This window comes from Cygnus atratus, chromosome 6 (genome assembly GCF_013377495.2).
Source record: "Cygnus atratus isolate AKBS03 ecotype Queensland, Australia chromosome 6, CAtr_DNAZoo_HiC_assembly, whole genome shotgun sequence".
NCBI lineage: Eukaryota > Metazoa > Chordata > Aves > Anseriformes > Anatidae > Cygnus > Cygnus atratus.
The window spans coordinates 13716352-13731520 of record NC_066367.1 but is presented as its reverse complement, the minus strand read 5'-3'; the positions used below and the strand labels follow the sequence as shown (position 1 = coordinate 13731520).

Here is a 15169-nt window from a genome sequence, read left to right as displayed (position 1 = left end):
ACAGTGTGCAGGCAGCAAAGGCCGAACAGAGCTTCAGTGCTGATACGTGTCGCACGTGAGAGTGTCACTCCAACACCTTGGATGCTGGCTTCAATTTTCTTAGCATGGCTTTCATACATTAAGAGTAGTCTTCCAGTCTGAGCACTTGGCTCTATATAAGACACGCTCTAACCAGCATTCAACCCAAGACTTTTTTCTTTTTTTTTTCCCCCAAGCAATGCAGTGTAAGGCCCTAATTTAATGTATACAGCTTATACTGGGACATGTATATAAACAACTTTCGTGCTGGCTTTTGACAAAGCAGTTTCAGGTAGCTGGATGGTTGCAGCAGCCTGGAAGTGAGCATTGGCTGCCAAACCTCCCCGAGCCACGAGTGCTGGCAGATCCCTGAGCCCTGCTGTCTGTGTCTGTGCAAAGCAGTGGCGTGTCACAGTGACAGCACTGTCTGCTTGTGGAGGTGAGGCTGTGCCCCTCACTTCCTCACATGTGCTGCAGTCTCCTGTCGCTGTGCCCCAGTTGATACCAGTCCTCACAGGCTCTGTGGATGAGGCGCTGGGCACCAGCCTCAGCTTAGGCCTGCGACCCAACCTGGCTGAGGTTCCCCAGGCCGCTGCAGCCTGCCATGCTCGGCCTGCTTCACTGCTCTGCCCTGTCTGCTGCGCACAACACCCCTCAAAGCTGTTTTCTGCCTCAAAACAAGAAAGCATTTTCTTTGCTAATCAGAGTGGCTTTCAGTTGGCCACCTTTTGCAGTGATTGTGCTTCCCTGGTCTGTTTTCACTTGTTCTCAGGCTAGGCACCACAGTGCCCTGTGCTGATGCACGCGTTTTTAGTGATACTAAGCGTCTGTATGTTGTATGCAAGTCATTGCTCTAACTCCATTTTAGCACTTACTAATTTGGCAATAATGGTAGTCTCCAGAATGGCAATTAGTGAACAGAAGAAGGTTGCTCTGTGTGACCTAGCAACCAGGCTTCCCTTAAACTTATTTTCTCTTTTTTTTTTCCCCTTCTTTTTTTCAGCTACATATCAGTCTGCAGGGAATGGAAGTGTAAATTGCTTTACATAGACACTACTGATGATTCTCTATTTGGTGCCAGTTCTCAGCTTTTTTCCTTTTAAGAATGTGCTCATCACAGTGTTTTAGTTCAGAAATAGCTGCACTCTAGGATTGCTAAAATCACAGCATAGTATTAACGTATCTGTCTGTCTTGTGATTCTTGAATCTCTTTGGGGGTGACAGTATTTGGACACCTATGTGAAGGTCTTCTCTTACATTGTCCTGTTGCTTATGTTAGTATGACTTTAAAAAGTTGAAAACAAAAGCATTTTTTGCTCTCAAAGACAAGGCATTTTGCAAGGCAAAGTCTCTTCCTAGGTGTTTGTCACATTTACTGCTCTGCCATATAAAAACGAAGTAGGTGCTACAAAGGCTTTTAGATTATGCTTTAGTTGTGAATTTCTCCACTGCTTGGTATGCAAGTATTCTGTGAACTTTTTTTTTGGCGTGTTCTACTATCACTGTATTAATACTAATTAACAGTAATGCTGCCACAAAAAAAAAATAATCTAGTGTGGGAGAGTCAAGCATTCAAAGAGAGGAAAGGTTTGGGAAAATTGGGAAGGTACTTGTTCTTTTTTGCATGAAGTGCTTTCTCATGTCTATAAACAAGGAAAGAGGCAGCAACATCATTCGTGTTAAGCTGTGCTATTCTGGAAATGTTCTCTTCTTGAAAAACCTGCTGTGTGTATTGATAGCATAGCACCAGTTTCAGCTTGAAGAAAAAGGTTGGATGAAGCTATGAGAGAACTTAATATCTTCTCATAGGAGAAGCATGTTTGAAAATACCAGCCATTCAGACAATCTGAGTCATTCTAAAAGCCAAAGCTTGTTTTGCAGTGGTGTTTATTTTTGTGGATATACTGGTAATGTGGTCTGTGAGTCTATTAGCAGTGTCCTGTTGTCAAAGTCTTAAGAAATAACCCCATCCTTACCATTGGTGCAGACTTGAAAGTATCACAGAGAGAGCCTGCTATTGCCCATCACTGTTGTCAGGTCTGTGAATCATGTGCTATTCTCACCAAGTCTGGACGGGGATCTCTGCAGAACTAGGCTTACCTCGATGTTATTTTTAGAACAAATTACATTGATTGGACGCTATTTCAAAGGCCCCAACTAATAAAATACACAATTAAATGTGTCTGTCTCACTAGTTTAATTTCACAGTGTGGTTTTAGGTATAAAAATTTAACTGTTTATTTTCCAGACTCTTCCAGCAAGGATTTTGGCCCTACTCTGGGACTGAAGAAGTCCAGTTCTCTTGAGAGTCTTCAGACTGCTGTGGCTGAAGTTAGGAAGAATGAACTCCCTTTTCACAGACCCAGGCCTCATGTGGTCCGTGGTCGGGGGTGTAATGAGAGTTTCCGAGCCGCCATCGACAAGTCTTATGATGGACCAGAGGATATAGAAGAGGGTATGTTGCTACTGGTAGTCATTGAGGGAACCACCTTCATTTAGCATGACTGAGGGCTAACTCAATAAAGCATCTAAGCAAGCAATTTAATCCAATTGAATTTGTTTAAATTTAACATGCTGCTTATGTCCCGCTGAAAGGGAGCTGTCTTTGTAGTACTCCATCCAACCTTGACTGGCTTCAGTGTAAAGTCTTCACTGATCTCCTTTGGGGCAGGGGTGTGTTGGAGGAATTAGAACTCAATCCTTAAATAATTGTGTTTTTCAACATCAAGAAGCAGCTGCCTTCTTCAGATTACGTTAAAAATTATCTTGCCTGTTTTACAGAGCTGTCTACAATTCCCCCTTCTCCAACTAGGAAATTGTTTCCCCATACAGACAAGGAAGAGCACCCTGCTGCTTATTCTGTCACCATGGGCTTATGGACCCCACTCTGGAAATAATGTCTTCTTTAGCATGAAGCATAAACTGTGCTTGGATCCTGAGCCCTCAAAGAGAAACAATACAGCTCTTCTCCAACCAGGCAGAACAGTTTATGTATTTCTTTTTCAGACATTACAGTGGAAAGATTCCAAAAAGTGAATGAAAATCATATTTTTTACGTAGGTTATTTGTTGAAGTGAGCCCATGATGAAATGTTTTTACCCCAGCATGCCAGTTTTCTTGAGCTGATGGACTAGCCAGGTTTCAAATAGAAGTGTTCTACCATGTCAGGATTTTCCTATCGTGATTAATAACTAGAAAACAAGTAACTGTAATAATTCTGTATTTAATTTACAATAGAACTTTGCTTGAATTCACTAGATATGTCTAGTCTGATTTCTAAATTATTCAGTTAAATGCGTATGTGTTGTGAGTCATTTGAGCACCTTGTAGACATGGATGCTGTATTTCATGTGTTTGCATTGTGGTGGCCCCTAGCTATCCCCATTGCTTCTTTTTCATTTTGTGCAGATGGTTTTTCTGATAAGAGCTCTCACTCTGGTCAAGAAGCTCAGAACATGGAATCTGCCCCTCCAGGGAACCCTGAAATAGAAGATGTAGAAACCAAAGCAAAAAAAGACAAAAAAAATAGAGAGAAAGAAAAGAAAAAAGAGAAGGGCAAACCTAAAATCAAAGAGAAGAAACGGAAAGAAGAAAATGAAGATCCTGAAAAGAAAAAGAAGAAAGGCTTTGGTGTCATGTTGAGGTATGTCATTTTAAAAAGCAAAACAACCACCCTTGCTCATCGTAACATATGAAACAACTGGTGCTCTCATAAAATAGTGGAAAAATTATTTCACTTGGACTCAAAATAATGTTTATGTTATTTAAAAAGAAAGCAGTTTATACTTTTACACCAAACTTGTGGCTGAGGCAGAAGACATTTGGCAGACAAAATGTCTTTTTGTGCCTTTGAAATTCATTCCCATATGCCAGAAAAAAAATCAGGGTTTCAGGCTAAAAACAAGCATGTGTGTGGGGTGGAGGTTTTGCAGGGAATATTTCTGAGTAATACATGACCCACTCCCACATTCAGACATTTGCCTCCTATTCCCTTGGTTATCTGGATTCTTCACAAGCTTTGGGGACAGCAGGATTGCTTGTGTTACTGTAAACAGTGTAGTGACATTTGTTGTTGCTGAAAAGTACTAGCTATGACAAAATCTTTGTTTCACAGCTTCAGCCATTGCCTGCAGTGGTCAAGAGTTCACTGTCCTCTCTTGGGACAACTACTTGGCAAACAGTTGTTTGGATTTCTTCCAAAAAAATTTGGCTTTTGGGTGGTTTTGCATCTCTGGAATCATCAGAGACTAGACAATACTTATCTCAGCATTTCCTTACTGCTGCTGGAGACTTTGGTGATACAAGCAATCTGGTTGCTATCACCCCTGCCTCTGGTATCTGTTTACTTTGCTGAGCATTAAAGTGTTTTAATTTAAGTAGATCTTTGCAATTAATGTATAGTATGTGAACAAAATTTAATTATCTCATATATAAAGTTGTTACTTGACTGTAGTTACTTCTGACACTAAACACTGTATTAGCTTTAGGAGGCTATTAGCTTGATGGTTGGACTTACTGATCTTGAAGGTCTTTTCCAACCTAGATGATTCTATGATTGGTATTTCCTAGCATGCTGTATTGTAGACAAGCCAGGTGTATACAAAAGCCACAATCATTGCCTAGACAGAGGTGTATTTAACTAGTAGTCTATGAAATTCTGCTGTGACATCATTCACTCTGCAATGATCTTCATTAGGACACTGATGCATGAACTTGCATTGCAGCTCTCTATTAATATTTCCTCTGGTGTCAAATAGCTTATGTTTTATACTGTTATGGAAAATTTTAGCTGATTTGCTTCCATGTATCATCAATAGGAATCTTCAAATTGCCCTAGTGAGTGTTGAACACCGAAGAGAGGTTGTCAAAAATATACAGGCATGCTTATGTGCCAAGTTTGCATGATTCCAGCAGTTGTTAACGTTAGTAAGATAAAGGTGTATGGGTATACCACTCTGCATTCAAATGGAGCTCTTTAGGAATGCTCGAGAGGCACATACTCACACCTGTGCATTGCACGTGCATTTGTGTTCATACCGTTTAAAGAAATAGGGCTTAACACGGAACTGTAGTCAAAACACTGAATAATTAGGAGGGTGACTTCAACAACTCTCTTTTTGTGTATGTTAAGCTTTGTCTATTTCCATTCTTCTTAACTCTTTATAGCAAATAGGACTGGGGGAAGTGGAGAGTGACACAGAGGTCTGACAAAAGCATAAGTATTCTGGTTCATGTGTTGCTAGCAGAATTGATTAAATTTGAAGTACAAGGTCTTTCTTACAGGGGTGACCCAGAAAGAGCAGGGGATGGCAACAGAATCCAAGACAAGTGATTGTAGTTAAATAAATAAATCTGATAATGATCAATATGCAAAGCTAAGAACAATGGGTTACCATTCTTAGAGATTTACTTTTTCAGAACGTGTTTCATATTTTGGTAGTGTGCAAGCTTTATACATCTGTTCTTTTCATGTGTGTTTTTATTTCAATAGATAGTCTTCCCAGTAGACAGTGGTGGTTGTTAATATTTATCTGGATGGCAGCACATTTGAGAATTTCTGTCCATTGAAAATCTGTACAAAGCCACAAAGGTGGTGGGAACAGGTTATAGAGAACAGAGGAGTTGTTGTTTGTAAGAACTAATGGCTCAGCTGGGAGGTTTTGGGAGATTCTCTGTTCTTGTCAGTGTTTCTTCCCAAAATTTTCAAAATTGTGTTTGAAAACAAATTCCTTCCTGAGAGGGTAGGAGTCCTAGGAACCCCTAGCCATGTTAAAAGTGAAAGAAGGGTGATGAGCTGTAAAGATGGAACAAGTGCAAACAGCATGGGTTTGCAAAAGAATTGGAGGGACCATATTACCTACTCAAGCAGAACAAAACCAGACCAGTCTTTTTTTCAGGGAAAAACTGCTGTGGGTGATGTGAAAAGCAAAAACTGTGAATATGAATATTTTTTAAAGAAAGAATGGCAAAAGAATCAGGAAACTTAGAAGGGATTGAGTACTGACTAAATACTAGATTCAAGAAGTATTTTTCACACTAGAGTTTGCAATGATATGAAGAGTGAGGAGATTGTCGGGAGGACTAGGGAGGAGGAGACTGCAGTAGGAAGGTTTAAATGATCAAGTGTTTTAGCAGCACGGATGGAAAGAAACAGCCAGATTTTTTACAACATTGTGGAGATGAAACTGGCATGTTTTATTGGTAGAACATCTGTGGAAGTAAAAAAGGAGCTGCAGACGACAAAGTTGTGAACTTATGCAGCAGGCAAGGTGACTACTAATTCCTGGTAGTTTAAGAGAAAAGTAGAGAGAAGTATTTAGAAACAGAGATGAGCTCAGTTTTTGACATGCCGAGTTTAAATTGGAAGGGAAACCTGCCATAGGAGGCACAGGAAATGTAAACATCATAAGGGGGCAGAAAGCTGAGTGGAGAAGGAAATCTGTAGTGTGCCTGTTGCAGATGCAGTAATAGCTGTACTGTGGTTCCCCATGCGGGACACTTCACCAAAATGAGGAATAGGGAACAGAGGCCCTGCTATACTGACAGGAGAAAAGAAGTTACTGAAGCAGGTGGCAGAGGTGGAAAAAGGATATATCTGACTGGGACAGTGCAATTCCACGAGTTTTTCAAGCTAGTCAAGTGACTGCAGCCGTATAATTGATTGGTCTTACTGAGAACTGAAGACCCACAGAAATGCATTTGTATTCCATGTAATTTCTGGACTGCGTTGTTCTGAACCGTGTCAGCTCTGCAGTGCCATGTAGTTCCACCTAAACAGGAAAACAAGCTTGGTGAACCCATGTCAGAATTGCATTGAAATACGTAGGAAATGATCATCAGTGGGGGAAGCTCCTGGACCAGGACATAGAAAGTGTTCCTGAGATGTCACCAGAAAGCTAATGAAGGCGCATACACTTTCTGGCACTTTGGGCAGAATGACTGGCAGTCAAGTGTAAGGGACAAAGGAAAGTACAATTTGAGACCGAAAGTCGCACATGTATATGATGGAGGTTTTGTGCTATACTCACTGAGCCACGTTTACAGCTGTAACATGTTTTATCTTGATAGTATATCCATGTGAATTGGCTTGTTTCTGCCTTTTAATCAATAACAAAGCAAATCAAGGTATTAAAACCAAACCGAAGTATTTATCTGTAGTACAAGAAAGTGCAAGTGTTGGACTTTAGTCTTTTTGCATCTGAGATTTTTGAACATATTGGAATTGCTACTGCATTGGTTTTTTGCTTTTTTTTTTTTTTTTAATTTAACAACAGAAAATAGCAAAGCTGTTAGCAGTTGCTAACAGATTTCACTTAGTGCCTCATCTGTTACTCAGCTGCTATTTACTTGTAGTTCCTGGTCTTTTTTTACACATACAAAAAAAAAAAAAAAAAAAGAGATTGCTTTCCTGCTAAGCTTTTCCTGGATTGAAGCTTTATTTAGATGACTGTGATTCAGGGAGACCATCAAGAAATCATGTGTTTATTTTTGTAATCCTTGTTTTTAAAAATGTCCTGTTTTCTGTAGTATGAACTGGGAACTCCTGGCTGCCACATTTTAGTGACTGCTGCTCCTGGAGCAAAGTAGGTTGATATACTGGAGATCTGAAATGCAGATGACACTGATTATTACTGGTTAGTTAAGTTTCTATAATCCAAAGTACTATTTTACCATGCTGCAGACTGCATAGTGTTTGTGTTTTCTTGTTTGGTTGGTCCTGATGCATATATTGCTTGCCTTAGGATTGGATCTGCATATGTGCTGTTCAAAGAACAACAGAAGCTGACTTGATTAACTGTTTGTATGCAGCATCAGCTAAGCGAGCATTATTTTACTTTTTGATATTTTCTGGCACATTGCACCATCATAGCTCACTAAAACAACCCAATGCTAGACAACAGACGGCAAAGTAAATTGCTAATGTATATCAGGAAAACAACTACATTAAATACCATCGTTAGTGGAGATGTGACTAAATCTACACTGCAGTCTCAGGAAAAAGTCAGTCCCTAGCATCCATGATGAAACTTGGAACAAAAATAATATTCAATTCTAAGCAGATGCATCACAGGACCAAGGTTATGCAGTACTACATGAAGTTCTTGGTTTACTCCCTTTCTTACATTGGACTGACTGATTCTTTCAGGGCACGGTGAGTCTTGAGGGGACTGCTGTAGCTCAAATGAGATTCTCTGTGCATCTTTTTGAAGGTGTTTTGTATTTTCATGAGTAACACTATAGTGAAACAACATCTTTCAAGCCTTTGAATAACAGGAGTCTGTAGTGTTGTTACTTCAGAGCTGTCAGAGGCCAAGTAAAGTGGCTTTGTAAGCTGTTTGGAAGGGTTAATTAACCCCCTTGGTGCAGGGCAGTAGAAATCCCTGATGCTGAGCACTAATGCAAAATGCATTATCAATTAGCACCGGGAATGCAAAGCCGATCTAACCAAGAGATTAATCTAAAAATAAAAATATTATTCCTCAGTTGACTAGGTGATGAACACTGGATTTTAAATTTGTGATCTATAGTTATTGCCTTGCTTTGAAATCCTGTCAAAACATTCCTTTCTTACAAAGGTAGGCTTTGAGTTGCTTTCTAAATTAAGTTGGAGAAAGACCGAACCTTTAAATTACCAAGGGAATATGACCTCTGCTGTGTATTGCATTGCTGCTCCATATCCTAATCCCATTGCAGTTGTTACAGTCCTGGCATAGAATAAACCTGACTCTATGGCTCTCTTAGTACCTTTTCCAGATAACGATTGTAAAAATTCTGGGTAGCCCTTTCCACCTTATGAGTACGAAGTTAAGTTAGCTAATGGACTGCGGCCACACCAATGACATTTTAATGGTTAGCTCCCCATAGGCAGAAGCCAGTACGTTGAAATCTTTTTTTTTCATTATTTTTATTTTTTAAAAAACACCCTATGAGCAAGTACTGGGGACTCAAAAGTAAAGAGTTTTGCCAAACTGGAGTGCAATGGAAGAACAACCTCTCAGTCTTTCTTTCTAGATGGGATTCAGGGAACAAAAAATTTTTGTTGGTTTAGGGCATTTCTTGTCAACTTGACTTCACTAGTTCACTGGTGAATTTTTTCAAAATTTGTATGGGTGAGAAAATGCATGGCCCTCAAAACCAGTGGACATCAACCACAGCTTGCATACATGTGCACATATGTGTACATGCAAGTGAAGAAAGTAGAAATATGTATATCAGTTGCATCTTGCTTTTTCTTCTTTAGATATTATACGCTTTCTCACATAACAGTTCGTCTTAAATTATTTACCTTCCATTTCACAATATGCGCCATGAATATTTTATTTTTTGTCCCCTTAATTTGCCAACTTTCCTTTCAGCTAAGTGCGTTAGTGATTTTAATTTTTTATTCTAGTTGGAAGACAAAAATGACCCTTTTTTCATTATTACTATTACAGGCCTTGTGCTCGGAATGATACTTTTACAACCAGCACCATTGAGCCTGTAATGGTATTGCAGAGTAGATCGCATAATGTACAGATACTGCCTTCCATTAAGTATAGCACTATGACAGCTTATGGAGAAAATTATTTTCTGGTCTTTGTTGCCCTGAGAAGTTAAGCACTGGGGAGGAAAAGTTAACATTATAATTAATAAGAGCATACAATAATGATGCAATTTGATGGAGAGGGGTAGTGTGTGTTCTTCTGTGTGTGCGTGTGTGTACATGCTCCTATATATGTATAAATATATTTATTTATATATACACATGTATATATTGAGCTGGAAATTAATATGGACATGGATAGACAGAAAAAAACACCACAAGACTAGATTAAATTATAATTAATTAGGCTAAAGTTATTTTAGATTTTTTTCTCAATAGTGAAACAATCCAAGATGGATCGTGCATGTGTATTAGATACACAGCATCAGTTAATGAGACAAATTAGTTGTTGAGAGGCCTTGACTTCCTCATAAATATTCCCACTTTCCAAATATATAAATTGGTAAATAAAACTCCTGTTTCCTTTAAAGAACACAAGAGGATGAGTGAGATAAGATGCCTATTCGGTTTAATGTATCTCAAGTTCATTAAGTACTTTAAACTAAAAAAGGAGAAGGATCTTAATTTGTGTATCCCTTTTCCTTTCCTCCACTGTATTGATTCCTCCTTGGCTGCATTCATAGTCAGACCAAAATAGAGAAAATAAGGGGGTTTTGTACTAAAAATGATCACGTGGACTGCCTACTAAAGGCTTATTTGTTTAATTAAGCATCTGTTCTCTTCTTAATATGCATGCATAAATCTCATTAACATTAGATGTATGCAAGTGCAGTGAAGAAGAATAGACCCCTTACTCTCATTACTGAACTTGGATAACGAGATTTATATTTACTTAACAGATCAGAGCAGAAAGTTCCCTCTGACTATTTGAAAGGACTGGAAATTACAAACTGTTTACAAGGAGCATCCTTTTTGTGAAATAGTTGCATGTTCATTTCAAGTTAAAATATCATTATTCAAGCCATTACTAAGGAAAAAAAAAAAGCTGCATGCTTTGTCTGTAAGGATTAACTATGTGCACTAAATTCTGTGATGTGTCTAATTAAATGCATGCTAGCCTATTCGCTATTGACCTCTGGGCATGCCACACCTACTAAAATAAAAGTAAGCTCCTATTGGAAATATGAGTAGGTCCTTTCTGGAGGTGGCGTGTTTCTTCTAAGTGTCTGTCTCCTCTCTCCCAGACACCACTCCTGGAAAGGTTGAAAAAAAAAAAGTCCTAAAAAGCAAAGTGTATTTTTGATGTTATGCTCTCATCAACAACACTGTGGCAGTATGTTTATCCTTCATTCAGTATACGTGGCTGTTACCAGTTTTAAAATCCATCTCTTGTCTGGGGATAAAACATGAATACCAGATTTTCCGTCTAAGTTATGGTATATTGGGTATTTCTGTGTGTAGTACGGGTGCATTATGGTCAAAGATCCTAGAGGGTTTAAAGTCATGCTACCTGAGCTGCATTTTAACTAATAAATACTTATTTTGCTCAGGAACGTTGTGTGAAGGGAATTCTGCCTTAAGACAAAAAAAAAAAAAAAAAAAAAAAAAGCAGTTTTGCTGATTTTGTGGTGCAGTATTTCTTGTAACGCGAACTTGGTAATTTGGGGATCTGTGGTGGTGGGGAGACAACAATTAACAGAGAAATTACACAGAAGGGGGCTCCTGACAGATTCCTTAACTACAAAGTGCTGGCAGGTGCCAGTTTAATAGGTATTGCCATTAACAGCCATCTGTAGAGAAAATGAAATGTGCTCATCTCACTGAATTATGATTTATGCCAGACAAAGCAGTCAAACCAAAGTAATATTTATATTATAATTCAGAGTCATTGATTAAATGCACATGGCATCTCAAATCCAGTTGACATTTTAAGTTGAAATGATTGCAGACATGTAGCCATTTATTTAACTATTACTTTAAAAAATGTGTCTCTACTTGTTATTAATAGAAGAAAGTCAGACCTGGCCAATATTTCAATAGGCTGACCTTTTGTTTTGCTGACATATAAAAGGAACAAAGCTCCTCTTAGGGTAGTCACAATTTCAGAGAATATGAAGTATGCTAGGCTCAGAAAAAAATAACCCGTTTGAACCACTCTGCCTCTTTCTTCCCTCTTCTTTTCCACCCAGGATTTTTGAAAGAAGGTGGGCAAGAGATGGTTTAGGAGATAGGAAACAGCCTGAGACTTTGTTTCGAGTGCCTGCTCTGCTACTGAATTCCTGGGTGACACTGGTTACCTCACTTAGCTGCTCTGGGCTTCAGTTATCCTTATACAAAGGTTATCCTTAATGCTTATTTAAAAATAAATAAAGCAAAAAACATTTCACTGCTTGACATAAACATTTGTTTGGTTAAATGTTTAAAAAGTACGTAATTTTAAAAACCATTTTAGCTATTTCTAAATACTAGTTCTATCTAGTTCTAAACTAGTTCTATTTTTAAGAAAGTGAAAACCAAAAAATGTAAGCTTTTGCATGATTTTCTCTCACTTCTGTCGTCACTAGGACAATTCCTTCACTGAGGACTTTCTACTCTTTCCTTTTACTTTTTTTTCCAGTGATTCCAATTTTTCTCGTTTGTTAATCTTGTACTGCCCAGTCTATTACTTCCACAGGGCATCTCTCCATTCTCCTTTGACCTTTCCTCATTATTGCTTACAGTCCCATCAATTTTCAGCAAACTTTGGTCTCTTTTCTCTATGGAAAAAAATACGATGCCAGCCTAGACCAATTTGGAAGCTCAGCCTTCTGCTGTTGTGCCGTTGGAAGAACAGTTGACAGTACTGGGTAGCTCACCCTTCGCCTTCCTTGCCACTGTTAGCACATGAGATGCTAAGCTGAGGTCTCCTCCTCCTCCTGCCTCCTAGCTGTAGATACTTTTACCTTCAGAAGTGCGGTTCAGAATACAGCGGCTCAGAAATAAAGTTGACCCTCTATCTTTTATCCTGATTTTATGCCTTCTTGCTAGAAAAAAATGACTTGTCATTCCAAATTTAACACAGGCAAATTCATTTTTTTCTCTGCCAACCGTCCCTCTTTATTTCCTTGCTCCGTCATCACAGCAAGTGGCGGCACCTTCCCCCCTTCACAAAAGCCGCTACATGGGATGTCATCTTGCAGTGAACCTTAAACCCTCTCAATAAAGCCATATAAAATTTGCTCTCTTCTTACCCATCTCACTGAAGACTTGACCACACAAAAGAAGCAGTGTAGCTTCTTCCCTTTCTGTTTGGACTCCTATCAACTGGTTGCTTCCAGATTTTTTCAGTCTCTGTTGTGGATCAGGTTGCTGGGTCGTTGTTCTGACTGCTCTCGCCTGCCCCTGTCAGCACAGCATGAACTTCATCTCCTTCCCAGTTTGGTCTGTGTTAACAGACCAGTGTGGTAACATATTGCTTTGAGCAACTGTTAACACTTACCAGCCAGCTTGTCTCAGCAGCACAATTCCTACTGCAACGTACTGCAGCGTGTCTGTGCAGAGAGGAGTTTACGTAGCCCTTCAACTTGCCTCAGATTTGTCCCTGCTGTAGAACTTTGACAGCGCGTGTGAATGTTGGCAGGCCTAAATGAGTGAGGAAGTAAGGCTTTCAGATCCCTTCCACCCCAGCTCCTGCTTTCTAGCTCCAGCCACCAATAGGAAGAAAGAAAAGCTCTTTCCAGCTTCCTGCTCTGCACCACGTTTGGTTGTCCCATTCCAACCCCACCCCGCTTTATTGGAATCTTTAAGGAAGCAAATGCAAAGGTGTGGGATTGATCCTTACCCAGTGGTTCCTGCTCATTTCAGCTGCAGCGTTAACTCAGTCTTCTCACCGCTTCCATCCCCTGACGATGCTTTGTTTGTCCCCAGGTTTCTGTCCCTGTTACTTTTTCTTCCTCTCCCTACCTCGCACTCCACCCTGGGCTCTCTCTTGTCCTTGCTCTTACCCTGCTTACGCAGAGCCACGACTAATAAGCCTAGCAGAGCTCGTTAGTACGGGCTCTGCTGCGTGTGCTGCTTCTCCTCTGTACCTTGTCGTGAGGAGCAACTGCTGATTTCTCAGTGGTCGTGATGCTGCATGATGCTTGACATAGGAGTTAATGATGCTATTGAGTGCGCCCCTCACAGAAGTATTTATGTTCAAAGAACACTGCACTGCTTGCTTCCTTCATTCAGTTGAAACGACTTCTCTAGGGTCTTGGCTTGGGCCAGGCACGTTTGAGAGAATTTGCTCTTCCTCCTTAGAAGTCTTTGCAAAATTCTTCATTGTGAAAATCAAGATGTATTCTTCCTTTTCCCTTTCTGGTTTTGCAATTTTCCACTTTTGTCCCATTTCTTAATTTTTTTAATTGTTGGGAAGAATCAGTGACCAAAGAATAAAAAGGAACCTCAGCAAATATAAAATGTTAAACAAATGCTGACATGATGCAGACTAGCACTGTGTGGGAGTGTGTGTATATATCTATATATATGAGAGACAATGAAATATATTGCTGTGTAGCCACTAGTTTAGAACCAAAAAATAAAAATAGTCGTCTTATAAGTTGACTCCCAAGGCAAAAAATCGTCTGTCTCTGCGTGTATATGTAGTACAAGATAAACAGATCACTAAGTATTTACAATAGTTCCTCAGCATTTGACGTAGTATTAGGTTTCAAGTAAGGAACTGGATGCCTGTGCCATTCATTCCCCCTTATTTAAAAGCAGTGAATACCTGGCCTCACACTAACCCTAGACTATCAGGTTGGGTGGTAATGTGCGAATAGAATTGTAAAGCTATTTTCTGGTGATAGAAGGCCACAAGTGTTCTCTGTTATTTTCTTTCTAGCCAAAGAACCCCAGTGAGTAATGAGTCAGGCACTGCTCATTCTACCTCTGTCGACTTTTTGTTTGGCTTTTTATCCTCTAATGTGGAAATCTGTATTACAGTAGCTTAGTATAACAGACATCCTCATGTTCTGTTTTTAATTAAAATTAGATTGAGGAAATAAACAATTCAAAGAAGTTAGCTTTCTTTCTTTTTTTCCCCCCTCTAAGTATGTTTTCCATATCCTCTTCTGCATTTGGAGGTGCTTGTTTCCATTCTCGTGCTCTTGAATTGTTCAGCCTCCCCAACAGACAGTGAGGGAGGACTGTCAAAGCAGCTCATGTTCATTCATTTAGTCTCCTTAGTGACACACATTTTTAAATTATTGATTTTTGTCTGTTCGTGTTGATGCAGTCTGCACTGTAATTCTTAATATAAGAGGTTTGTCAAAAGGTAAAGACTTTGCAAAACCAAAAATACACTGCTCTTGAGAAAAAACTTTCCATTTTGCAGCAGCAGATCGTTTTTACTAGGACTAGAATATAAACAGCAGCATAACTTGAATGAAATTAATCTAAAGAAATCAGCAAATATTTCTTTCCTTTAAAAAGTCAAGTTATTATCATCTCTGAATACCTCAGCTCCATCTTTTTCTTGGTGAATTGCTATTTAGTCTGTTTTAGCTTGGTTGGCATTTGTTGCTTCCCAAACCATCATTCATCTGCAACAATGGAGGGTGCTCTAGGCAGGCTCAGGCAGAGCTCCAGGAGCTCAGGACTGAAGTGGTTTGGGAAATAATGTAGAGAAATTGCTGTGTATAGTTC

The 15169-nt window shown here is 39.4% G+C and overlaps 1 protein-coding gene across 1 annotated transcript in view; it reads left to right on the top strand.

Moving 5' to 3' along the window:
• PARD3B (par-3 family cell polarity regulator beta) overlaps nucleotides 1-15169 on the top strand; it is a 401848-nt gene that overhangs the window by 258985 nt on the left and 127694 nt on the right. The window contains exons 17-18 of the mRNA XM_035571245.2: nucleotides 2267-2473; nucleotides 3427-3661. Of these exons, the coding sequence (XP_035427138.1) occupies nucleotides 2267-2473; nucleotides 3427-3661 (442 nt within the window). The remainder of the gene's footprint in view (nucleotides 1-2266; nucleotides 2474-3426; nucleotides 3662-15169) is intronic.